At 43.3% G+C, this 27,086-nt stretch overlaps 1 protein-coding gene across 5 annotated transcripts in view; it reads left to right on the top strand.

Moving 5' to 3' along the window:
* Positions 1–5,251, top strand: part of Arhgap32 (Rho GTPase activating protein 32) — a 197,459-nt gene extending 192,208 nt beyond the window's left edge. For all 5 annotated transcript variants that reach the window (XM_090319705.1, XM_090319704.1, XM_090319706.1 and 2 more), the window contains one exon: positions 1,279–5,251. In XM_090319705.1, the coding sequence (XP_090175831.1) occupies positions 1,279–3,537 (2,259 nt within the window). In that variant the 3' untranslated portion in view covers positions 3,538–5,251. The remainder of the gene's footprint in view (positions 1–1,278) is intronic.
* Positions 5,252–27,086: the final 21,835 nt, after the last annotated feature.

The following is a 27,086-nucleotide window of genomic DNA, read 5'->3' as shown; positions in this document are numbered from 1 at the left end:
ACTGAACTCAGTATCTGGGCTCTGTCCTTGAGCTTTTCTGCTCAAGGCTAGCCCTCTACCACTTTGAGCCACAGTTCCACTTCCGGTTTTCTGATGATTAATTGGAGATGAGTCTCATGGACTTTACTGCCTTTGAACTTTAATCCTCAGACCTCAGCCTCCTGAATAGCTAGGATTACAAGTGTGAGCTACCAGTGCCCTGTTATGTTAGAACTTTTGCTATTTTTCCCAGTCTTCAGCAACAAATTATTCTGTGGTCAAGTACTATCTTGATTAGAGAATGTTATGTACAAAGTGTTAAAAGTTTCTCTCTCTTTCCTTCTTTTGGCCATACTGGTGTTTGAACTCAGGCCTTATATTTGTAGGCAAGAGTCCTACTTACTACTTGAGCCATACTTTAACCTTTTCTGTTATGATTATTTTCAAGATAGGTCTTGCCTTTGCCTGGGCAAGCTTGGACTATAATTCTCTTAGTTATTCTCCCTCCCCATCTTTTTGTGTTGAGATGCAGGGTCGGGGGGACTCAAGAACTTTTTGCCTGGGAAGTTTTCAAATTGCAGTCCTCTTGATCTCAGGAAGTGAAAATTGTAGGCATGAGTCAGTGTCTGGCTCTAGTTTTCTTATTTTTTTAAAAAAGTACTAATTTTTGGTAGTAGTCTTGAACTGGAAGATGTTAAAAATTTCTAGTCCTTCCTGGAGTATGCTGTTTATGACAATGGTTTCTCATAGCTGGTATATTTTTACTATGAGTCATATTTGGCCTGTGAATCACAGTGTAGATAGAAGGTGGGTAGAAACAGTAACCTTTAACTTCAGTATTGCTTTAGATAACTCACTTTATTGTTCTTCCCTGAATTTGGGGATTTAAAACGATTTACTCTGTGAATCACTTCAGAAATCAGCTGTTTCTGTGAATGAAATGTCCTTGGTATTAAGACTAAGCTAGACTCACCCACAGGCTGGGTATTTATTTTTAAGCTTGACAGTATTAGTTAAGGAAACGTTTCTTTGGGTCTGCATGTTAAGATGATTTGAAAGACATCTCAACTCATATTTAAAACTGACCGTGAATTAGAATATTGCCTGGTTCCCAAAAGAGGGCCAACAACCAAGCAGCAGTGTTCTTGGTCTCATGGCCATTGGGATGGAACTGCATGGCTTAGAAAGTTCCAGCTATTTGAGTACCCTTAACATGGACATTAGAAATGTAATCACCTTTGATTTCATAAGGTAAGCACAAAAAATGGACTTACTAGATTATCATCTCTCTTCCAACAGGTCCAAGGAATGACTCCAGTTCCAGAGAGGCCCCCTGAGCCTCCAGCCATGAGTGACTCTGCACCCCTCTTTGTCAGCGATGGCAGTGCAGCTGCTCAGTGTCCCATTGCCACATCTACTCCCCAGCCAGGCTTGCCTGAGAAAGTCCGGGAAGGCACCAGGGCCCCATTACTCCACCTGCGAGCCGAGTCCTTCCCTGGCCATTCCTGTGGTTTTGCAGCCCCAGTGCCACCCACAAGGACAGTGGAAAGCAAAATGGCTGCTGCCATGCATTCCAGCAGTACAGATGCTACCAGCAGTTCAAACTACCACTCATTTCTTGGTGTTTCCTCAGCCTCAATGGAGGACGTGTTGCCTTTGCCACTTCCTGTCCCACAACCTAAGCATGCTTCTCAGAAAATAGCCTATTCCTCCTTTGCTAGGCCTGATGTTGCCACAGAGCCCTTTGGTCCAGAAAGCTGTGTGCATTTCAATATGACTCCAAACTGCCAGTTCCGTCCCTCGAGTGTATCTCTGCATCACAACAAGCTGGAGCAGCACCCAGTGTATGGTGCTCGATCGGAGCCACCAACCTCCATGGGACCTCATTATAACACCTATGTGGCCCCAGGAAGAAGCACGTCAGGACACCACTCCAAGCCATGCAGCCGAGTCGAGTATGTTTCTTCTTTAAGCTCCTCTGTTAGGGGTGCTTGTTACCCTGAAGATATTCCACCATACCCGACCATCCGGAGGGTACAGTCCCTCCATGCTCCCCCATCTTCCATGATTCGTTCTGTTCCCATTTCACGGACAGAAGTTCCTCCAGATGATGAACCGGCCTATTGTCCAAGACCCCTGTACCAGTATAAGCCATATCAGTCTTCCCAGGCCCGCTCAGATTACCATGTAACTCAGCTTCAGCCTTACTTTGAGAATGGCCGGGTCCACTACCGCTATAGCCCATATTCCAGTTCTTCTAGTTCCTATTACAGTCCTGATGGGGCCCTGTGTGATGTGGATGCCTACGGCACAGTACAGTTGAGGCCCCTTCACCGCCTGCCCAATCGCGACTTTGCTTTCTACAACCCTACTAGACTGCAAGGAAAGAATGTGTACAGCTATCCTGGTTTGCCCCCACGTCCCCGGGCCAACATGACTGGCTATTTCTCTGGTAATGACCACAATGCAGTCAATATCCCCCCAGCCGCCGATGTAAAGCACACCTACACCTCATGGGATCTTGAGGACATGGAAAAATACCGAATGCAGTCCATCCGCAGAGAGAGCCGTGCGCGGCAGAAGGTGAAAGGACCTGTTATGTCTCAGTATGATAACATGACCCCAACTGTTCAAGATGACTTGGGAGGGATCTATGTCATCCATCTGCGTAGTAAATCTGATCCTGGGAAAACTGGACTTCTCTCAGTGGCAGAGGGGAAGGATGGGCGGCACATAGCCAAGGCCATCAGTCCCGAGGGCGATGACCGCTTCTACAGGAAACACCCAGAGCCAGAGTTCGATAGAAGCCACCACCATGGAGCGTACAGCAGTGCGCAGGCAGAAAAGCCATCTCTGCCCCAGAAGCAAGGCAGCCTGAGGAACAGGAAGCTTCATGACCTGGGGTGTGGTCTCCCAGAACACAGAGGGCATCAGGAAGCAAGCCATAGGCAGCTATGTGAATCAAAGAATGGGCCCCCCTACCCCCAGGCAACTGGCCAGTTAGAGTATGGGCCCAAAGGCATTCCAGACCCTTGTGAGCCAGGCAGCCACCATAACTCTGGAGGAAAGTACACCATGTCAGGGCAGGAATCTTTAAGATTGAACCACAAAGAGGGGAAGCTCTCCAAAGATCTGGAGCGACCTAGAGCCAGACAGCCGCCCGCTCCAGAGAAACACTCCCGGGACTGCTACAAGGAGGAGGAACACCTCGTGCAGTCATCGGCAGTCCCTCCCCCTAAACCAGAGCGGAGTCATAGCCTGAAACTCCATCACACCCAGAACCTGGAGAGGGACCCTGGCATGGCTTACCAGTACCAAACACACAGCAAGCGCCAGAACAATATGACTGTTGTGTCCCAGTACGATAACCTGGAGGATTTCCACTCCTTGCCCCAACACCAGCGAGGGGCGTTCGGAGGAGGGGGCATGGGAGCCTATGTGCCCTCTGGCTTTGCCCACCCACAGAGCAGGACATATGCCACAGCGTTGGGGCAAGGTGCCTTCCTGCCCACAGAGTTGTCTTTGCAGCATCCTGACACACAGATCCATGCAGAATGAGCCCTGGGAGCAATAGAGTTGAAGCAGCCTCTGCTGGACAGTGGACTGTTCTATTTTTTTTTTCAATAACCAAAATGATTAAAAAGAAAAAGCTACAAAACCTCTGACCAACCACATTAAAGGAAAAATAATGATAATAATAGAAATAAAGAAGTCACCATCTTCCCCCTTCCTGCTTCATTACCATCTTTTCCATCTATAAACTGTGTCATTTTTGTCTTTAAAAGAAACATGGTTGTAAAGCATTGTATTGAAAAGCTAGTAAAGAAATTTGTCACAGACTGTACTTTCCATACAAGGCTATTTTGTAAGAGCCAGAGGACTGCCTTTAACTGATGGAATATAAATGTCCTTTCAGCTTCACATTTGCTACCTAGTTCAGAGCAGTGTGCATCCACTTCCTGATGAGCTTCTCCATTTCCTGTTGTGTTCCTGCTTCCCCATCAGGGACCACGCAGCTTGCTCAGGTGGATCCTCATTCCATTATATTTCATTATCTGTCAGGAAGGGGCTTGTGGGGTAAATTAGAGTGGAGGGGAAAAAAACAGATCCTTCAGTTAAAACAGACAGCTAGCAACATTAGAATTAAATAAGGGTATTAGGATTTTAGCTGTTTCATAGAGTTACCATAAAATACCAGACTTAAAACCATACTTTCTGTGTTTTTTCTGTATGCATTCCTTACAGGTGGATGCATACGCTCTTATTGCTGTAGAAGGGGTCTTTTTGTCTTTTTAAAAGTTAGAATTCAGTTTCTTACTGTCAGCGGGTTTTATTACCACCAGAAAACTATCAAGCTTTTACTGTGCTGCCTGTCTGCATTATTTCCCCACCCCACCCCATGTAAAGTTTGGCAAATTGTAATTCCAATAACACTGTTTGCTCTCCTAAAATAGCAACTCTTTTGCATTAGGAAAAGATCAGCATAGTTGAACTAGGGGAACACAACTTCTCATGAATGTAAATTTACAAGTTTCTAAACCAGGACACAGGTTACCTAGCATTTCTTAAGGTAACTTTGGATTGTTTGTCTAAAACTACACACAAACCCATCTCACCAGCTGCAAGCTCTGCATAGTTGCTATGTGTGTGCCGTGTACTTGTGTGATTACTGTCTAATTGTCATCTACACCAGCATTTCCAGGAATAGCTCTTTATAATTGTAGACATGTTAAACATGTTTAATACCCAGGACTTTCTTTTGAAAGTTACTACTCCACTCTATTTCTCAGCCTGCCCCACCACAAACACCCCAGACTAGCAAGGCAGTCCTCAATTTAGACAATGAGCTTAGATTGGCATTTCATTCCGTTGTGATCATACTTGAGTTTTATTCCTTCATATGTTTTACATGCTCAGTTTGGAGAAGACACGGGAGGTTTCATTCCATATACTGAATGGCTGCTGCTGTGGCCTTTTAGAACTTGGAATTATCTTTTATTTAGAGCAAAAGATGAGATCTTTTAAGAAGCTAAAATCATGCTGCTATTCTTGCTGTGAAATTGTATAAAGATTAGAATTCATGCCAGTCTTTTTTTTTAAGTTAAAAAAAGTCATGACTGCATTTTAAAGATTTATATTTAGAAAAAGAAAAGTTTTAAGAACAAGACATTTATATATGGAAATACTCCATAAGGTTTCCTTGTGTTTCCCAGAATTGACCAGATGGGTGCTATAAAAGACCACAGTAGAATTCATGAGACACCAGCGTGTGGAACTGTAGACAGTTACATCAGAAGTGCAGACCTAACTGATCCACAGCCAGTGTTGAAAACCTGCTAGGAATCCACTATCTGGCATGCAGGCCCATCAGGTGCTACACACAGGAGTTTCCTCTCTAGTGATTGCAGCTCTAAGTCTTTCTTACCCTCATCATCATCTTTTCAGGTAGTAGGCAGCCTATTGCCCTTGGAGACCATGCCAGCCCTGAAGGTTAGGAAGAGGGGCTAGTGTGACAAAGAGACAGACGTGTGGCTTTGCTAACTGAGGACCTGGAAAGAAGTGGTGGAGGATCCAGGCCAGTTTTTCCTCTTTGTGGGCTTGTCACACACACACACACACTTTGTTTACTCCCAAAACTGAAGTCTATTTTATAAATACTAAGGTTAATTCATCAGAACAGTTTCTTTGTTAATAATATCCTATGGGTTTGGAACTATCAGGTAAATATTTTGCATATAGAATAATGATTCAAATTACTGGTGTAAGTATGAAACACAAACTTTAGATAAAAGTCTAGAGTTGCTTTGATGTATGTAGCAACAGCCTTAACTTTGGATTCTGCTATTTGAGAAACTTTGCCTGCATCTTTCCCTTCCTAAAGTTGGGTAGAAATTGGATGGCAAATCACTGTGAGCCAGGTTACCTCAGCATCGTTTACTGTGCGTGTGCTTCACCCATAAAGTAATTGAATGTTACTCAGATTCTCAGTTGTTGACATGGAGAATTACGGCAAGGAAATGGAGCTGCCTTATGCATTAGATCCATGATTTAATTCTGTTGGTATTTTCATAGCCATGTCTCCAAATTTTATCATTTTGGCAAAATTCTGGTCACACGGTTGTGGTTAGAAATATAGAGGTCTGGCTAGGAACTTTGCTAAAATCCCCAGGGCTGTCATTTTCTTATTAATACATTTAATCTGAGCCTCATTTCTTCACTGTATTTCAAGTTCCTTTTTAACATGCATTCATAACTTTTACACGCTCAGCTTGATATAGTCCCTGAGATGGTCCCAAAAGGAGGGCCTGCACATTTCTGACAATGGCAAAGCCGTTTTTAAAATGTAAGGTCAGGTTGGAAAATTCGAGTCCTAGTTCTGTGCGGAGGGACCAGGAATGTGAGTGGGGATGGTGGAGTGGGTTAGCGTTTTGGAAGTAGTAGTCGGTGCATGTGACGTAAACTGGAAATTCACCACTTTGGTTCGTCAAGAAGCCTGTAAAGTCCATTTCTCTGTTCCAGCCCTGTTTGTCACACATTTGCTATATTGGCAAAGTATAACCTGAACAGAGAGAAAGGAAACAAAGAAAGATAAAGTATGTCAGAAAGTTACTTCCAATGGTTAGGCGCATGTGATTGTCAGTACTGTGTAATACAGAAATGTCGGGAATGACGTGTTTTGATGTGTGCAAGATAATGTCAGTGTGCACAGAAGGTCTTTTCTTTTTTCCCTTATCTGATTAGTACTGTTAATGTTCAAGAAATTTTTTTTTATAAATGGTTGTTTTACAGTTTAGATTCTGAGATAGCAAAACCTGGTTTTTCAACCATGACCTGCATGAGAGAAGCATCTTAGGAAGTCTTAGATCATACTTTTTGAGTTGTTTTAATTTATATAGTGTATTTTTTATGTTTTAATATTTTTGTGAACTGTAAATTGTTAATGCATATAAGCCTGTGTATTTTTGTAAATAGTTTTGTGATTTATTTCTTGTAAATATTTAGAGTTTCATTTCTTCCAAAATTATTGAAACTGACTTGTGGGGTTGGGGTTTTGTTTCCCTGTTTGTTTGGTTGGGGGTGGGGGTGGGAGGGGGAGAAGGGATTTTGTACTTGGAGATGGAGATATCTTGTGGTTTAAAGCAAATGTCCCACTGGTCAAATATCAACACAACTATTTCAGGTTAAAACAGACTTTTTGTGTATGTGTTTCCTTTTTTGATCTGATATGAATTATACTGAGATAGATGGGTTAATTGGTTTGGGGATGTTTGGATCAAAAGACACATGTTTACATACAACACAGACTGTTATGCCAAATGGTATGCTAAAAAAAGAGACATTCCCCTTTGCCTCACAGAGCATCCAGGTCCATTTGGTGTGTTCTGGCAAGTCTAGACAGATGCAATGCCCTTAGGGCTGCCCTAGGGCAGCTGCTCTCTCCTCGGGTGGTCCCCAGAAAGCACATTACCCTTTCCTCTCAGAATCCTCCAAAGGGAGAGTAAGTACAAAAGAAATTATGGGTTTTTATAAAGATCTTGGATGTTACATTTTTTCTTTAGAGTAAAACAACTGAAAAAGTCATTCCCATGCTCAGACACTTGTGGAAAGCTGGCTGATGACACATCGGTGTTGAGATAGGGTTTCAGTGAGATGGATTGCAAAAGATGGGAATCAAGAAATTCAGGTGCCCCACAGGCTATCCAGAGCTCATTCCTATGCTGAAGCTCCCACGTTTCAGTATTAACCAGGACTTTTGGGAGTGACGTTGCACATCATTCTTCATTTGAAAGTTTTATCAGCATTAAAGAAATTACCTCTTTGGTCCAGACATTCTTAGTCACTACCATTTTTTAAAAAATATGCCTTCAGGCTTAAGCAACCAAACAACATCAGCTTCAGCAAAGCTCTCAGACCTAAGACTGTGTTTCCATGGAAACCATCCAGGTGAGATTACAGGAACCATAGGTTATTTCTACTGAATCTCTGCTTTTTACCCAATTTTCCTATCACCACATTCCCATCGAACAGATGGAATTTAGGACCTACTTCTAAATATGTGTTGATCACTGACGGAAGAATTAGGTAGCAGATAACATCAGTGATGTTTGGTGCAGCTATAGGGTCTAAACAGTACGTTGTAAAGTAACAGGGACTTTCCACTGCAGTGGAACTTCAGACCTTTGGGAGCATCACAGGTAAGATATTTTATGTGGACACACTTCCCCCATACTAAAGAAAATGCCTCTTAAAAATAGGATGATTTATTTTTTATTTTTAATTATTTCCAGAGAATATTTTAAACCACAGACTTTGTTGTCAGTATGCTTCATTTCTACCTACAAATTACTACATTTCCCCCCGCCCCCCATTCTGGAGCTTGAACTCAGCCTGAGCACTTTCCCTGAGCCTCAAGACTAGTCCTCTACCACTTGAGCCAGAGCATCACTTCCAGCTTTTTCTGAGTTGTTTATTAGAAATAAGAGTCTCACAGAGGCCGGGAGTTTGGCCTAATGGTAGAGTGCTTGCCTAGCATGCACAAAGACCCGGGTTCGATTCCTCGGTACCACATACATAGAAAAAAGTCGGAAGTGGTGCTGAGGCTCAAGTGGTAAAGCTCTAGCCTTGAGAAAGTCCAAGGACAGTGCTCAGGCCCTGAGCTCAGCCCATGACTGGCAAAAAAAAAAAAAAAAGTCTCACAGACTTCCCTGCCTGGGCTGGCTTCTAATCATGATCCTCGAATCTCAGCCTCCTGAAGCTGGGATTATAGGCATGAGCCACCAGTGCCCAGCTAAATTACTACAATATCATGAAGCTTTGGGGACACCTTGAGACAGAGGGTGTTTCTATACCAGATGATTTTTATTATCAGTATCCCTTTTATGTTCTCATGCCATGTTCAAAATTGGCATCTTTGTGTAATCAGCTTCATTTGGTCTACAAAACCTTCCTCTTTGCTACTGTGATCGTGATCTGTCTTGGAAATTGAATAAGTAAGGTTGTCAATACAGTGAGCAAAAGATATTCTTAGAGCAGTCCCTGAAGGTTGTCCTGAAGTATATGGACTCTGCGTCATCTATTCTTTTATTATTTTTTTGCTCAGAGCCTTTTCTAGTGTGTGGAGAGCTAACCTTGAGAAACTGAGCTACTATATAAGATGCTTAGTAGGGAAAAATGAAACAAAGACAAACTGATGACCTCATATTTGACATTCTGTGAGAAAGCTTTGTAAATAGATACAGTAGCATTTCCCATCAATAGCTAGAGGAAATCTCCCCAATAGAAAGATGCTAGTCTATAGAGAATATTTGGCATCTAGTTAAGAAAAAATACCATATAGACTTACTGCTTGAGCTGTAAATCAGTGTTAATTTCCCTACTCTCCAATTTTGGAGTACATCCTGATGATTCCTAGCCAGTCCTTCCCAAATTTTACTCTATAAAAATACCTAGGGTGCTAGGGTGCTAGACAATATTATAAACAGTCCAACCCCACATGTCTGGAAGCCAACAGTGAAATGGAGTGTTCACACTCATTAACTCAGGTTAATGGTTGAGGCAGTACTTAGTCTAAGCGGCATCTTTTAACAGGCCCTTTCTCAACATCAGAACACATACCCAGTTCAGTTTTACTCCCACTCACCTCTTAGTTTCCCTTTACTTCAGTGAGAATGGGTTCTGTAGTTTAGACCTAAAATGGGCCCTAAAGTCCCATGTGTCAGAAGGCTTGATCAGCAGCAATCTGTGTCACTATTGCAAGGTTGAAGAACCTTTAAGACGTAGGGCCTAGGGGGAGGAAGTTAGGTCATTTGGATTACATCTCTGAAGGTAAAATGGGACCCTGGTTCATTCTTTCTTCCTGGCTCGCATGAGCTCAACTGCTTCCACGTGCACTTCTGCTGCAATGAGCTGTGTCATCACAGGCCCAGCAGCAATAGGGCCAAGCAACCGTGGGAATGGACACTGAAACTCTGAGCCAAAGTGAATGTAAGTTGTACTGCCTTGAGTATGTTGTCATCATAATGGAAATTTAATCCACCAGAACAGGAATTTATCATAGGTGGCTCGGTCACCTGGTTTAATACCAGGCCCTTAACCCATTTATAACAGTGACATGCAAAAGAACTGATTGAGCTGAACAAACACTATGCAGAACTCCTTATTCTCTAAAAGAATTGGCTTCAAAACGAAACAAAAACCTCTGTCGACAGCACTGCCTCTTACCCTGCGCTCATCTTGTGCCTCGAATTCTTTCAGGGGGGAGACCTGCAAGCTGTTAGGAAGTACATCGTGGCTTTTCGCAGTTAGGTGTTTCAGACACTGCTCCTGGAATGCAGAACAAGCTCTGAGAACTAAGCGCTGTGTCTTCTTTCCCAAAGCGTTTGCAAGTATCACATCATTGATTAGTTGGTTCCTTTCAGTTTGTCATTTGATCAGTTGTTGGACACAGTACAGCAATGTTCTGAACAGCTAACAGTAATGAACGCTGTGCTTGCTAACTCAGCACGAGACACTGTAGTGAGCATTTTGCATTTGTTCCTCAGAACTCACAGTTTCATAGATGAAACTGAGGCACACTAAGGTTAAACAGCCAGCCACTGCCACACAGCTGATAATGAGTGCCAGCCTGACAATCAGACCCAGCACTCTGACATAGCTTATGTGGTGAGTAAAGTAGACTTCCGGTTTGCCCAGTTGAATCCTGACTGTTAACTCACCAGTTCTACAGACATCCTCCAGAGCTGCTTCTAAAACACTTTCGAAACCATGGCCTTCTCATCTGTCGCATGAGAATAACAACATGCAGTGCCTGCTAATGATTGTCACGGAGACCAAATTAGAGATGCTTTGAAAGGGCTTAACCGGAGAGCAAGCCCTCTGTAAAAAAAAAAATAAAATAACTCAGAGTTTTCACTGTGAATCAACGGGAGACCGCCTGTGGTCAACAGAAAGTTATAGTCTATTAAACTGTATATGAGCACAAGGATGTGGGCATAGTTGTTTTAGAGTTTAATCCATTTCAATCATACCTTAAGAATTCATTGCTGGGCACCAGTGACTCACTCCCATAATCCTACCTACTTAGCAGGCTGAGATCTGCGGATTGTGATTTGAAGCCAGCCCAGGCAGACAAATCTTGAGATTTAATTGTAGTTAATCCATGAAATTCCAGAAGTAGAGGTGTGGCTCAAGTGGAAGAATACCTGCCTTGAATGAAAAAGCCACACTTGGTACAGAGGTCAAGCCCCAGTATTGGCAACAGCAGCAGTAGAAGAAGGAGGAGGAGGCGGCGGCTACTCAGTGTCAACATTTATGAAAGGGAAAGGTTTCACATGGTTGGAGTGTCTTGCAAAAAGAAAGCCCTGACAGGTATGCAAGACACCATTTCAGGGTGAACCCCTTGGGAGTGCAAGAGATGTCACTGCTTATCACACAATCAGCAAATACCTAAAGAAAATATTTTCCAGTTCTCCAAGGAAACATGCATCTGCATAACACTGACTGTGACTCACTGGATACTACATGCATTATGTTTCTGAGCTCTTTTACCTCCCACCTCCTGCTTCCATCCAATAACTTTTCAGTTCAGGGACAGTTCATTGTCTTAGGAAGCTCTGAGCTGTGCCTTCCCTGCTCCTGGGCTTTATTTTGTGCATGCATCTATCTGCTCTCTTGCTCTGCCCAGTGAGTCACAGCCCCATCCATTACCCAGCAGCCAGAATGGAAGCAGCATTGTGAATGGCTACAAAAGAATAGTTCTGCTTTTAAAAGAGACATGGCCCTGACTGCCTCTCCATTTTTAGACAGCAGATGAACCAGGTCTCTTCCATTCTTCAACACATATTGCTTTCCTGATTCAATAATAGCTGAAATGCTCTGTGTGTGTGTGTGTGTGTGTGCGCGCGCGCGTGCACGTGTGTGTGTGCGTGCGTGCACGTGGGTGCATAAGCACGTGCATGCCAGTCCAAGGGCTTGAACTTAGGGCCTAGGTACTACCACTTGAGGCACAGCTCCACTTCTAGATTTGGGATGCTTCATTAGAGATAAGAGTCTCATGAATTTTCCTCCCAGGGCTGGCCTCAAACCATGATCCTCAGATCTCAGCCTCCTGAGCAGCAAGGATTACAGGGATAAGCCCCCAGTCCATATCTGTGAGATTCAATGCAATTCAAAACTTGTGCAGGGTTTTCAAAGACCAGGACCCTCTGTTCCAGGAGCGTCTGAGGATTTGAAATGCTGCTGTTATTTGTAAATCACATAGGTTAGGTTTCTGCTGTCATAAGCACCATCAAAATCTCAGCGTCTTCACACACACACACACACACACACACACCTGCACACACACAATAAAGGTATATTTTCTGCTGTGAGTGAAGGTGGCCTCTGTATAGCCCCTCACAGTCTCATACCTCTGTCACCAAGAACATATTTATACCTGGGGCAGTGTAGCAATAGGAAAGAACTCAGAAGGAACTGGTCTGCGTGAATAGTTTAAATGCAACCCAGAAGCCAGGAAGGTCCCAGAACATTGTCCAGAGAGCTACTAGGGCCCCTTTCTGACCTGACCTGGGTGCTACTTTGCACCCAGATTTTTCCCACCCACCTTGGTTGCTGATGATCCTGACATCCTGTAAAGTACTAGGATGTAGCTTCCGATTAGCAACAAGCAATGGATAAAACTCAGGCGCACTCAAGGAGTAATAGTACCTTGAGAAAAAAAAAATATATATATATATATATCTGAGGGTAGGGGGCAGCCTAGGTGAGGCCTGACATGTTGCTTTGCAAGCTGTCATTCTTAGAGACTTTTGTCTCCTAGGAAGAAGTTGGCCTCTTGGAGTAGAAAGTAACTTTCTGGAAATAAAAGCGATTAGGTTATGTTCCAATTATGGAGAAATAGGAGAACACTTAACAAGTCGGAATGCTGCCTGATTTGCAAATATTACCACCTCCATTTCTCTACCTGTCTCTGTTGCTTCAGGAATCTCCTTGTTCTTAAACACACAAGTCCACTTCCCTTCCCCTTTTCTGCACTTATGATTGAACCTAAGAACTTGCACTTGCTAGGTAAAAGCTCTCACCTTCTTTTTGTTGTTGGTGGTGTTGTTGTTGACCCTTGTTTTCTTTTGGAGATAGGCTTTCCCTCATTTTGTCCCGAACTCAAAATCCCCATGTCTCCTTCCACCTCCCAGATAGACTAGCTTGAGATGTAGTGGCCAGGGTCACTAACCATGGTCCAGTGAGTCAGAATGTCTCAGCAGTCAACGTAGAGCAGTGTTGGAAAGCATGGAAGGGGAATTGCTTGGAAAAGAGAAAAGGATGAGGTGTCTATACTCACATCCACCCTATGGGTCACTTTAGGTTGTGGAACTGAGAAGATGTGACAGGAATTCTTTTTCTCCCAGGCTACAATAACTGCAGGAGAGAAGGACAAATTAAGGTCCATAATATTCTGTTTATTTTATTTTTTATTGTTATTATAAAGGTGATGTCCAGAGGGGTTACAGTTACATCAGGTAATGAATACACTTCTTTTTGAACCAAATCACACCTTCCCTACTATCTCCCAGTCCCCCCCCCCGTCCCCACACACTATTTGTATAGTTAATTTTCAGCACAGTGTCCAGTAAGTATCACTGCTGCATTTGCTCACACCTTTGTCCCTCCATTTCTGTGTCTCCCCTTCCAGTCCCAAAGACATAAAAATGGACAATAGAACAGAAATAAAACAAAAACAGCAAAAAAGAGGGGAAAAGCTCACTTCCATTTCCTGAAGGGTCAATAACATTTTCAACAAATATATAGCACCTAGGTACCACAAGATGGTAAAATACAGAAAAATGCAAATGAGCTAGCTTCTGAATGGTCTAGTGTATAAACACATTGTAAAATGTTGGGGAGAGGGGGGCAGGCGAAGGGTGCTGGAGCTCAAACCCAGAACCTTGTATATGCAAGGCTACCTCATCAGCCTAAGGCCTGCAATTGTTAAAGCACTATTAAAGCTATTTGACTCTGATTTTTATGATCCTACTTTGAGTTGTGTGTGTGTGTATGTGTGTGTGTGTGTGTGTGCGTGTGTGTGTGTGCCAGTGGCACTTGAACTCAGGTCTGGATGCTTTTTTGTTCAAAGTTAGTGCTCTACCATTTGAACCACCACTCCATTTTTTGGTGGTAAATGGACCCTTATTTGATTGATTGATTGATTGATTGATTTAGGGTCATGGGGCTTTAACTCAGCCTGGGTGCTGTCCCTGAGCTCTTCAGCTCCAGGCTACTGCTTGAGCCAAGCCCCATTATGCATTTTCTAGAGGTTAATTGGAGATAAAAGTCTCAGGTCTTTTTGTGCCTAGGCTGGCTTTGAACCTTGATCCTTAGATCTCAGCCTTCTGAGTAGCTAGGATTTCAAGCATGAGCCACCGCACCCGGTGATAAATGGACTCTTATACAACCAGTGCCACTGGCACCCAGCTTTGTGATCATTTTTTAAGAAGACAAAATATGTAGGAGTAGCTATCTTTCTTGAAGCCATGCTAAAGCATCAACGTTGAACTCCAAAACTATTTTGTTGCACTAATCAGTGAACCAGGATAATGCACTAATACTAATATTAAGAAAGAAATGGCCCGCTGAAAACAATGATTCTGACAGACTTTCGTTTTCCTACCCTCAGGGGCCTATAGGAATGGAATGGTCTTTAACCCTGAGAAATACCTTCTCACCTGCCTACTGCATAGAGAGCATTGCTCAAAAATAACCACCAGAGGGTGCTGTCGAGACACTTTCTTCAAAAGCATCTGTGAAGTTTCACTTACCTTTCCCAAGTGTTTGGATAAATGTCTCAACAGGTGATTTCCTTAGGTCTTTCCATTACACTTTTTCAAGTGTAGTGTTAAGAACAAAGTATTTGTCCAAAAATACTCAGATATGGCAAATAATCACTGATGAGCTACTTTGGGGAATATAAGGCAAGATGAACAAGCTAGATAGAAGTCTGAGAGACGTCTGGGAGAACATTTTGTTACTAGACTCCATCATTTTCATGTATTTAAGTTCTTAAATAACCTCTCTTGTTATTTTAATAGTATAAACTGCCTTGAACCCACAGTGACTCATGCCTGTAATTCTAGCTACTCAGAAGGCTGTGATTTGAAGATTGTGGTTCAAAACTAACCTGGGTAGGAAAGTCCATCAGACTCATCTTCAATTAAACACACACTATCGCGCGCGCGCACACACACACACACACACACACACACACACACACACACACACACACCTGGATGGAAGAGGAGCTGTGGCTGTGGCTCAAGTGGTAGAGCACTAGCCTTGAGTGCAAAAGCTCAGACATAGCATCCAGGCCCTGAGTTCAAATTCCTGGACTGGAACACCACACCCACACGACACTCTCTCTCTCTCTCTCTCTCTCTCTCTCTCTCTCTCTCTCTCTCTCTCTCTCTCTCTATCACACACACACACACACACACACACACACACACACACACACACGAGTTGAACTCAAGTCCTCTAGTTTTTGTGAAATCTGGGCTCTTGAGTCCTGGTAATGTTTCAGGACCTGGGAACACATCAGAATCCCCTGCGAAGCTATTGAAAATACAGAGTTGTATGTTTATCCTACTAATGCTGCTTGTTACTTGTCTCTTGGTAGGCCCGAGGACTGTATTGTGACTGTAAGTTCTCTCAGATGATGGATTTACATCCATGATTTGGAGATGGTTGTTCTTGTGGGGCAAGGGGCACACATTCAAAATAATAATAATAACAATTAACAATAATCATTATCCTTATATAGAACGTATAAGTTCTTGTACCATACTGGGGCTTGAATTCAGGACCTAGGCCTTATCCCTTGGCTTTTTTTCATAATGCCGTTTAACCACTTGAACTGCAGCTCCACTTCCAGCTTTTTGGTGACATTAGAGGTAAGAGTCTCACTGACTTTCCTGCCAGGGTTGGCTTTGAACCAGGCCTCTTAATTCTTGGCCTCCTGAGTATATATATACTGAGTACACACACACGCATACACACACACTACATATATACATAAATACATGTATATAAGCACACATATGTATATATTACAGTACACATATATATGTGTGTCACATGTTACAAATGTACACATTACATGTTGATATATACATGTACATATGTATGTATGTGTGTGTATATATATATATATATATATATATGGGGGGAAGAGTCTTACTCTATGACCTAGCTAGCCTTAGACATAAAATTGTCCTACCTCATAGAAGGTGCTTAAAACTCTAGCGCCTATGAGGTCCTTCCAAACTAAATCATGTCCACATGACTTCTCTGGAAGTCAGAAGAATGTATTTAAAGATCTTTAAAAGGATAAATAAACATCACCCCTAAAACATACTTTAGATCTGAATTTTCCAGTTCAGTCAGTTTGGAAAGTAACTGAATATATATATATATATATATATATATATATATATATATATTTGTGAGCTAAAAGTAGCTCCTCTGAGTTCCCTACATTACCCCACACATTCATTAAGAATGCATCACTGATCTCCTGGGCTAGACCTGCCAATATTAGAAACATGCACTTCTAACCACAGAAAATTCATAATCTAATTAAAATTCGACAGGTAAAGGCTATCTGAAGTGATAAATATGCATCCAACTCTGTAATGAAATGCACATATATTATAAAGCCCAAATCAGCAGATAGCAAGAAAGAACATTTATGAATTATGAATTATTCTACTTTAATGATGATTGTTTATTTATCATAAACCCTCATGTCAGTTCGTAGTTGTTGACTTCATTTGGCTTCCTGTGAGAAATTCAGAAGTACCTGAATAGTCCAGAAATGGTTCCATTCATTAATAGCCAGGAAGTCCTTTAAACCAAAAACAGCATAAACTAATGGGTAAGAAAGCCATCACAGGAGCCAGCCTGGCTGTTAGGTGACTTCTTGTAACTTATTTGACCTTCCTCTCCCTCTGTTTACTTGTCTAAAGAGAATAGAGCTGGTGGCTCACTCCTCTAATCCTAGCTACTCAGGGAGCTGAGATGTGAGGATTGAGATTTGAAGCCAACCTGGGCAGAAAAGCCCATGAGACTTTTATCTCCAGTAAACTACTCAGAAAAAGCTGGAAGTGGTGCTGTGGCTTAGGGTGATAGATTACTACCCTTGAGCCCAAGGGATGCAGGAACAGCTCTCAGGCCCTGTGTTCAAGCCCCGAGACTGGCAAAAAAAAAAAAAAAGGAAAAGTGTCTGTCTTTTATATGGTTCATATCCTGCATAATTAAAATCACAATTGGGATTATGACTCAAATGGAGCCATAATTATAATGCACTTTGAGTAAGGTCTCCAACATAGTAAAGACCTCAGTACAAATTCCTGGTTTTCGTCACATCCAATCACAGTTAAACATTTACTAGGGGAACTGAAGTACCAGATAAATAGGAAAATGCTTTGTGAATTATTACCAGCAACATTCACATCAAGAGGGAAAAGGAGGAGGTCCATTTTATTCTCATCCAAGAGAAATGCAAGATGAATACCCTTTCTGCCTCCACTCTATTCTGAGGTGCATTCTCTTCTTCCAAATATCCTTTTGTTTTGTTCTTGCATTCATGCCTGAAAAGGTCAGGCAATATTTGTTTTGTTTTGTTTTCTAAATGCAATTTTACTGAAAAGTGTTGCTTCTTCAATGCGTGGAGACTTGAGCCTTTGAGTAGAGTCTGGTTAGATCTACTGAGCTCTTTCTAAGTCTTCTTCCACCCACTCAATCCTCTCATTCCCTGTCTGGAACTTGGGCAGGGTGGCTCTTGCACACATCTCATCGTGTGAACGTGTGTGTGTGTGTGTGTGTGTGTGTGTGTGTGTGTGTATGCATGCATACACATGCGCCAGTACTGGGGCTTGAACTCAGGGCCTGGATGCTCCCTTAGCTGTGTGTGTGTGTACGTGCACACACGTGCGTGCATGTGCACGCATGTGTATGCCAGTTCTCAGGTTTGACATCAGGACCTAAGCACTGACTTTTCCTATATACTATATTATTATATTATATTTTCCTAATATACTATATTATTTCTCTTCTCTTTTGTTGTCCTTTGGTTTAATCTCATATTGTTATTGTATCTGACTTTGTTACCCTTTGGAGTTTTTTTTAATTCATTTGTGTTCTCTAAAAGATATAACTAATATTTCTTGGTCTCATTCCAAAATCAGAAGTTATTATTTGGTGCAAATATTTTTTTTTCTTATATTTCAAAGAGTCTGGGAAGGAGGAAGTGTTGGACTGTGCTCAGGGATGGTTCTGTGGCTCGGATGCCATTAGTTCTTCAGTAACCAGGAGGCAACAGGACCAGGGAGGAACTTAGTGCCTCTTTCACAGGAAATCCTTAGGGTTAAGACAGTTTCCTAGGAAGACAGTGAGAACTGAGAAAGAGGAGTTCCAGAATCTTCAGAAACATCACCATCAAAAATGCAGGTAAAGAGCGAGGCACCCATAGCTCACATTTGGAACCCTAGCTATTTAGGACGCTGAGATCTGAGGATTGTGATTCACCTGGTATATTTACATTTATTTGTTTATTTGAAATAGGAAAGGGAAGGGGGGAAACAAGATGATTGGGAAGGGTGGGAGAGGGAAAACATCAATGGTATCGATATGTGAGAAGTAATGTACCTACTATTTAGCAGATGTAGCTGTAATCCCTCTAGACATTGCCCCAACAATTAAAAAAAAATAGGGAAGTTTTTCTCCAGTTAAAATGTTTACTTTAAATAAAGGCTGTAGGGTTTCTGTGTGTTCATCAGATTTAGTCTTCATTTATAAAGAATGAGTAATTTGTTTCCTCACAATTTCTTCTGGAAGCCAACAGTCCAAGATCAAAGCACTGGCAAGTTCAGTGTCTTATGAAAGCCCACCCTGTCTTTGATTCAAGATGGTACCTTGAGTGTCATGGGTCTCCACATGAAAGACCAAAGAACAGAAAGAGAATTGCCTCCCTCCATCAAGCAGCTTTACAAGGGCACCTAATCTTATTCACAAAATGGGGGGTGCCTATCTTCTAATAGTATCACATTGGCAACCCCTAAATCATGAAGGAAATACTCGAGAAAAGCATGCTTACTCATGACTCAGGTCTGTGGGGGTCAGAAGTGGGGGTCAAAAGCAGCTTGCTTTGCTTGCCCTGAGGGGAGCACAAGTGGTGTCTGCCACTTCTCTTGAAACACCAGTCCAACATCAAATGAAACTTGGCCCCTTATTCCGGCTACACCTCCTTTCCAGAAGGATGTATTCCTCATGATAACACATCAGTGATGGTAGTACTTTTATCCATCACTACAGTGTTTGAGGATAGCCACTGAAGACACTGCAGTGAGGAATGCTTTGGCCGGGCCTAGAGCAATGAGCAAATGGCGCCATGATAAATTCACTTGATTGGTGAAAGCATCTTCTCCTGGCCTTTGGCCTCTTGGTTTTGGACCACTCCTAACCCCTGCCTCCTACAGCCTGAGGCCTATGATGAACTCAGCCACCGGACCCCTCCTACGGACAGTTATTTCACTCACTTGTCAAACAGGAAATAGGAGGAGGAGAGAGCTTCTTTCTATCTTAAAGCTATGATTCTTACACTAGTGAATGAATCACAAACCCCACCCACAGAAACGCCTTGTTTCTGGATGGGCCCCCCTACATCTCTCTGAATCAAAACTAACTGTAATCCTGGCCCTGGCGGCTCAGGTAGATCACAGGATCTACCTCCTCAGGAAGCTGAAATCTGAGGATTGCAGCTCAAAAAAAAGCCCAGGCAGGAAAGTCCATGAGCCTTTTTGTCTGCAGTTAACCACCAGAAAACTGACAGCGGTGCTGTGGCAGAGTGCTAGCCTTGAGCTGAAGAGCTCAGGGACAGTACCCAGGCCCCAAGTTCATCCAGTTGTGGCCAGCGGGTAGTTTACACCAGGATCTGGGTTGGAATCCAACCCAGGCAGGAAAGTCCATGAGACTCTTACCTTCAATAAACTACCAAAAAAAGTTGGAAGTAGAGCACTAGCTCAACTGGTAGAGCATTCACCTTGAGTAAAAGAAGCTGAGGGACAGCCCTTAAGTCCTAAGTTCAACTCCCAGAACCAGCCAAGACAATGGCAACAACCTACCACCACCAACAAAAACTAGACAGTGTAGAGCTGGAAAAGAGCCTGGAGGCTGAGAAGGCACATCTGAAAATGCCCTTAATATGTTTCCTTGGCTCACTGCTGTGCTACCACTGGCCTGATGTGCTTCACGTGGGGAGAATCGGATGCTCTGATGTAAACTTCAACCAGTCTGGTTTTCAGTGGCTGGAAGGGAGAGACAGACATACTGGTTCAAACCCAAAAGCAGTTAGGAGAAGGAACCAAATGAAAAAGACTGTTACATTGGTCTGGACTGCTTGTCACTTGGACTTCTCCTTGGACCAGCTTGACTCCGGTTAGAGATTGTTAGACTGGAAAAGACTTCAGGATAGAACAAAAGGAATGGAGCCTATGTACTTAGAAGAGTCACAGACATCACTGAATTGGCTGAATTGTTTCACTTTACTGTGGAGAGGTGTTTGGTTGTTGTTGTTGTTGTTGTTGTCCTTGTTGGTTTTGGTTGTAGGGCTTGAACCCTTGGCCTGTGCACTGTCCCTGAGCTCTTCAGCTCAAGGCTAGCACTCTACCACTTTCAATTGGGACATAAGACTGTCACAGACTTCCATGTCCAGGCTGGCTTTGAACCTTGGTCCTCAGAACTCAGCCGTCTCCAGGCTTAGGAAAAGCCACAGAGCCCAGAGGATGGAGGGCCACAGGAGACATGGGAAAGAATCAGCTTTCCTGAGCTGTGGCTCATGATACACGAGAGGGCCCAAAACTCCTGAGCAGAGGAAGTAGAAGAGAATGGGGATTGACAAGCCTGCTCTATGTGCAGCATCTGGCCTAGGCTGGAAGTAGAGAGATCATCAATCCCTTAATCCAAGGGTTACTAAAGTTGAGCCTGTGAGCAGAGAAGTGGGCCAATACCTCGCTTGGTGCTGGTGTCTCTTGCTGGTAATCCTACCTACTCAGGAGGCTGGGATCTGAGGATCAAGGTTTGAAGCTAACCTGGACAGGAAAAATCTGTGAGAGTCTTATCTCCAATTAACCACCAGAAAAATCAGAAAAAAATGGAACTATGGCTCTGAATGGTTGAGCACTAGCCTTGAGCAAAAAGGCTCAGGGACAGTGCTCAGGTCCTGAGTTCAAGCCCCAGGTATGGCACAAAATAAATTCATAAATAAAAGTGTCTGACTTTGCTGCCTTGCCTGTCTTCCTGGTGTTGAGGCCAGGTATTGATAACTGTTTCTGAAGGGAAATAATTTCAAGTTTGTAGCTAAGCTTCATGCTAACAGCTCCAGGTCACTTCAGCTGAGGGGTGTTTCTGAGTATTCGTTGGCATCCGTTTAGTTCCTGAAAGGAGAGTTGTCCACTGTCACTTCTCCTTTCCCCAAGCTGGTGCAACAGTGGCCCTTCACAAGGGCATTAGAAAGTGAGGGAGAAGAGAGCAGAGGAGCTTTCAGCCCAGTGACCCCACCCCCAAGAGTACAGAGGGCAGTGAAGTCCTCCTCCATTTAGCTGTCGCATCCTAGGTTCGACACCCTTCCCCTCCCTTTGGTCCTGAGTCGCAGAGATGGTGCCATCCCCCAGCCTGCAGCTAATCCCAGCCATCTCCTCTGCAGGGAGTCCTGATAAGTCCTCAATGCCCCCTGGAAAGACACTGGAAATACCACAAAGGGGCTGAGTCTCCCCCCAGGAAGTTCAAGGACATGGTGACTTTCAGGCTCTATCTTGTGCATCTGGGCTGTTATGTCCTTACATCCAGCAGCTGTGACTGGTCATTTCTCATCACTTCTGAGCCTTACTTTTCTCACCTATAAAATGAGGTTAGTAATGGTACCTACATTTTAGTTTGTGATGTGGCTTTAAGGAGGAGCAGATGCTAAAGGCTGGCCAAGTTCTAGCTCAGTGAACTTGATGGGAAGCTATGTTGCTCTTTACCTGGAGAGTGCCAGGTTAATCATTAAGGAAGCCAGGGGTAGCCTTAGGGAACCAGCCACAGTGGTGGACTTCCACGGGTGGTTGCTGTTCCACGGTTCTTTCTGATGCCAATGTCACCACTCTATTCCTTTTTCCCTTTTGTGTTTCTGACAGTCTCTCCCTAACATCTGTGATTATAGCCCAGCCACGTTGTTTCTTGCTGAGTGGAGAGGCCTCTCCTTCAGTGATTCAACTCAAACTTCTCATTATTTCCTGCAGTTTTGGTTTTGTTCTTAACCTCTTAACCATTCCAACCTGGCTTTTTTTTTTTTTTTTTTTTTTTTTTTTGTCAGACATGGGCTTGAACTCAGGGCCTGAGCTCTGTCCTTGAGCTCTTTTGCTCAAGGCTAATGCTCTACCACTTTGAGCCACAGCTCCACTTCTGGTCTTCTGGGGGTTAATTAGAGATTAAAAATCACTCGGACTTTCCTGCCTGATTGATCACAGGTCTCAGTCTCCTGAGTAGCTAAGGAGTGAGATAACAGCACACAGCCCCGTTTTCAATCTCTTAAGCAACATTTTTTTAAAATTTCAATGTACAGAGAGGTTACATTTATAATTGCCAGATAGAGGGTGCATTACTTCTCATATATTGATATCCCTTCTTATGTTTTTGTCCCTATTTCCCTCCCCCCTCATTTTTCCACTTCCTATTTCAAATGAACAGGTAAACATCTATATAATATACCAGGTAACAAAGTGGGATAGAGTAACAATATGAGATTAACCAAAGGGCAACACAAGAGAAGGGACAAAAACATAATGCATAAAGAGTAATAGTCACTTATAATTATGCTCTGTTTCCATGTCCGAAAGGTCCATTAATTTGACCTCATCCTATATGGCCTTATGTATCCAGGGCTCAAGCTATTATAATCCTCTGCTAGGAGAGTTTTGGACGTGTACTAATTATTACAGATGAGGGAAATCATTAGGCTTATGTTCCTTTGGAGTCTGGCTTACTTCACTTAATATGATTTTTTCCAAGTCTTGCCATTTCCTCACAAATGGTGTGATGTCGTTCTTTCTGAAGCAGCAATAGAATTCCATTGTGTATAAATACCTCATCTTGTTGATTCAATCATCAACTGAGGGGCATCTGGGTTGGTTCCATATCTTCGCTATGGTAAGTAGTGCTGCAATGGACATTGTTGTGCTAGTGGATTTAGTATGTCCTTGTTTCTGGACTGATGGGTAAATGCCCAGTAGTAGAATTACCGGGTCATAGGGGAGCTCTATGTTTAGTCTTTTCAGGAACTGCCATATTGCTTTCCATAGTGGTTGAACGAGTTTATGCTCCCACCAACAGTGTAGTAGTGATCCCTCCTGGCCACATCCCCTCCAGCATCTGTTGTTAATAGATTTTTGATCATGGCCATTCTAACTGGAGTGAGGTAGAATCTCAGAGTTGTTTTGATTTGCATTTCTTTTATGGCCAGAAATGTCGAGCATTTCTTCATGTGTCTATAAGCCATTCTTATTTCTTCAGAGAAGTCTCTCTTTAAGTCTTTTGCCCATCTTTTAATGGAATGGTTGTTTCTTCGGAGATTTGTTTTGGAGTGATTAAATTTTTTTTAGCTGTAGATATATTTTAGATATGAGGCCTTTGTCTGTTGTATGGTTAGTGAAGATCTTCTCCCACTCTGTGGGCTTTCTATTTAACTTGCTAGCTATGTCCTTTGACATCCAGAAGCTCTGCAGCTTAATGCAGTACCATTTGTCCAAGCTATCTTTGATTTGTTGTGTTTCTGGGTCTTTATTAAGAAAGTTTTGACCTGTGCCAAGGAGGCCTAGTATATCTCCTATTCCTTCTTGTAAAGTTTTTAGGATGTCTGTTTTTACCTTGAGGTTTTAAATCCATTTGGAATTAATCCTGATGTAGGGTGACAAAGAAGGATCCAACTTTAGTTTTCTGCAGGTGCTTAACCAGTTTTGCCAGCACCACTTGTTAAACAGGCTGTCTTTCTTCCATTCTATTTTTTTGGCTCCCTTACCAAAGATTAGGTGGCCATAGATCTGTGGGTTGATGTCTGGGTCTTCAGTTCTATTCCATTGGTCTTCAGGCCTGTTCTTGTGCCAGCACCAAGCTGTTTTGGTCACTATGGTCCTGTAATAGAGTCTAAAATTTGGTATTGAAATTCCTCCTGCGCTGTTCTTTCTGCTTAGAAGTGTTTTTGCTATACGGGGTCTTTTATTATTCCATATTAATTTTTGGATTGCTTCTTCTATTTCCTTAAAGAATGACATTGTGATATTGATGGGTATCACATTGAATTTGTAGATAGCCCTTGGCAGGATTGCCATTTTCACAATGTTAATTCTTCCAATCCAGGAGCATGGGAGGTTTTTCCATTTCCTCAGTTCTGTTTTAATTTTCTTTTTTCAGGGTTTTAAAGTTTTCATCATAAAGGTCTTTTACATTCTTAGTTAATTCATAAGTACTTTATTTTCATTGAGGCTATTGCAAAAGGAGTTGCTTTCCTGATTGCTGTTTTGCTCCTCTCATTGTTGGTATACAAGAAGGCTGTTGATTTTCGAGGGTTCATTTTATACCCTGCTACCATGCCAAAGTTTCGAATTGGCTCAAGCAAATTGGGGGTGGAGTCTATAGTGTTCTTTAAATACAGTTAAGCAACGTTTTTAAGACACCAATTCACCTGCTTCCTGCAAACAGACCTCCCCCCAGGAGGTGGGCCAGCGTGGGAAATACCCGGAGTCCCACAGAATACCTGGGGCTCCATAGGCCCTGCCCGGTGAAGGAGGCTCAGCATGACTACGAAGCTAATAAAAGGCAAGGCAGGAAGGATTGGACTTCTCTGTTGCCAGTCACCTGGTGAGCACTGTGCTCAGAGCAAGGCTGACAGTTTCTCAGTTCTGTACCTGGGCTCCTCCAGTGGACATGGCCTGGTATCTGATTGTGGTTCCCAGAGACTGGACACTGTTCCCAGTTCAGCATACTACACCTAGATAGGAAACCACAGCCCTCACAAGCCACTTCCAGGCAATAGCCAGCTCTCCTCTGAACCTTGGATTGCTGGAAGGGAGAAGTTCTTTGAGAATCAGAGGGGACTCTGGGGAGGAAGAGCAGCAGGGAGAAGGGAGAGATGCAGGAAGGGGATTGTCTGGCAAGGTCATACCCACTCTAGGTTGGCCAGCAGGGCTGGGAAAGGGTCTGCCCTGGCCACCTGTTCTGTATCCCTGGACCCGGCTTCTGTTTCCAGGGCCCTCCAGGCAGCAGTCCCCGACTCCAGGAAGTCATTTCCTGAAGTGGATAATGAAGATGACTCATTTGGAGCCTTGGTGGCTCTGAGGAAGAAGGACACAAGGGACATTTATTTATTCAAAGTCTGAAGCTCCTGTTAATGGATCTTGAGGAGTGTGTGTGTGTGTGTGTGTGTGTGTAACCAGGACACTAAGAAGGACACACACACACACACACATACACACACACACACATACACACACACACACACACACACACACACAATATGAAAGTCTATAGAGCCCTGGCTGACAGGAATGATAAAACCAGGCTCCACAGTGAGGAAGAGAGGAGGAAGCTTTTTGTCTCAATTGTCCTTGATATGGATGACCTTGAGGAGCCTCTTTTTCCTCCAGTTCCAGTGTGGTTTCCATGGTTACTGGAGTGGCAGCTTCATCCCTTTGCTGAGGTGAAATGCCCTAGAATGCCATGAACACCTGAGGGGGAGGGGGTAAAGATGGAACCATTTAAGAGACTACCCCGCAGGGCTCTCCCTTACAACTTCTTCCACGTCCTCTCAAGGTTCTGTAGTTCAATTTTGTGTCACCCTGTTAAATTAGTGTGCAAGAGACAAGCAGCTTTCTCACTGGTCCTCTGAATCTTTATTATTTAGCAGTTTTCTTCTGCCTGGTAAGTGTGGGATAATTATTTATGAGTGGATTCAAGAGTAAGAGCTGGGCTGTGATAAAGGTAAGTAATTTGCTTAGCGTGTGTAAGGTTCTGGGTCCAGCCCCAACATTCCACAAAGAGAGTGAGAGAGGGAAGGGTGGGAAGAAAAATTCCAGGTTTTTGCCAAACATATCATGGCAATCATGACGGAATGGTGCACTGGTACCGATAAGTCTTAGTTGAATCTCTCAGAGACAAAGATGAAAGAAGAAAAGGAAGAGAAATGAGGCAAAAGGCACTTTTAAGATGGACTGGCAGGTATCCATGGCTCACACTTACAATCCTAGATATTCAGGAGGCTGAGATCTGAGGATCTCAGTTCAAAGCCAGCCCAGGCAGAAAAGCCTGCGATCCTCTTATCAACAGTGAACCACCCAAAAGCTAGGAATAGAGCACTGGCCTTGAGCAAAAAAATAAAATAAGCAAAAGCAAAACCAGAAACACCTCAATTAGACTGTCCTTCTCTCCTAAGGGTGAGAAACGTGGATCTCATTCACAGGCTGTCTGTTTGTCTGTCCGTCTCTGACCGTTTGCTCCAGGGTCCTATGGGACAGGGGAGCATGGAGGGCTCCCTCCCCAGCCTCAGTCTGTAGGAGATCATTTCAGACACTGCCCATTTGTCTTTTATGTGAAGTCGGGGTTAGGGGTGGAGTCCTAAAGGATGGCTACCCAGATGGCCACTTGGTGGACAGAGCCTCCAGCACACCTAGAGTACCCTCCCTGTCACGATCTGTGACACAGTGAAATGAGACAGGAGTGCAGTGGGAGTCCGGTTGTGGAAGAGGACAAAGTGGTGAATGGAGGATGAGCAGGATTTCACGGATACAGGCAAGAGGAAGTGACCATAGAGCAGGTTGTCCACCAGAGGGCCAACCATGAGTTCTGCCTGTGCCCTGGGCCTCTCATGATTGCTTCTCCTGCCTCCTTTCTCCCTAGCATTTCAGTCGGGCATGGCTTCCGTGGGACACAGTCGAGAGCCCTTTCATGGTTTTTGCAAACGTTGCTGAGTATTTGTACACGGCAAGATGGCAGCAAAGTCACTGAGAGACTCTCCCAGGAGCATTATCACA

The sequence above is a fragment of the Megascapheus bottae genome, chromosome 27, assembly GCF_031878675.1.
Source record: "Megascapheus bottae isolate mThoBot1 chromosome 27, mThoBot2.hap1, whole genome shotgun sequence".
Classification (NCBI taxonomy): Eukaryota; Metazoa; Chordata; class Mammalia; order Rodentia; family Geomyidae; genus Megascapheus; species Megascapheus bottae.
The sequence above is the reverse complement of the archived record's forward strand: the minus strand, read 5'-3'. Positions and strand labels throughout refer to the sequence as shown.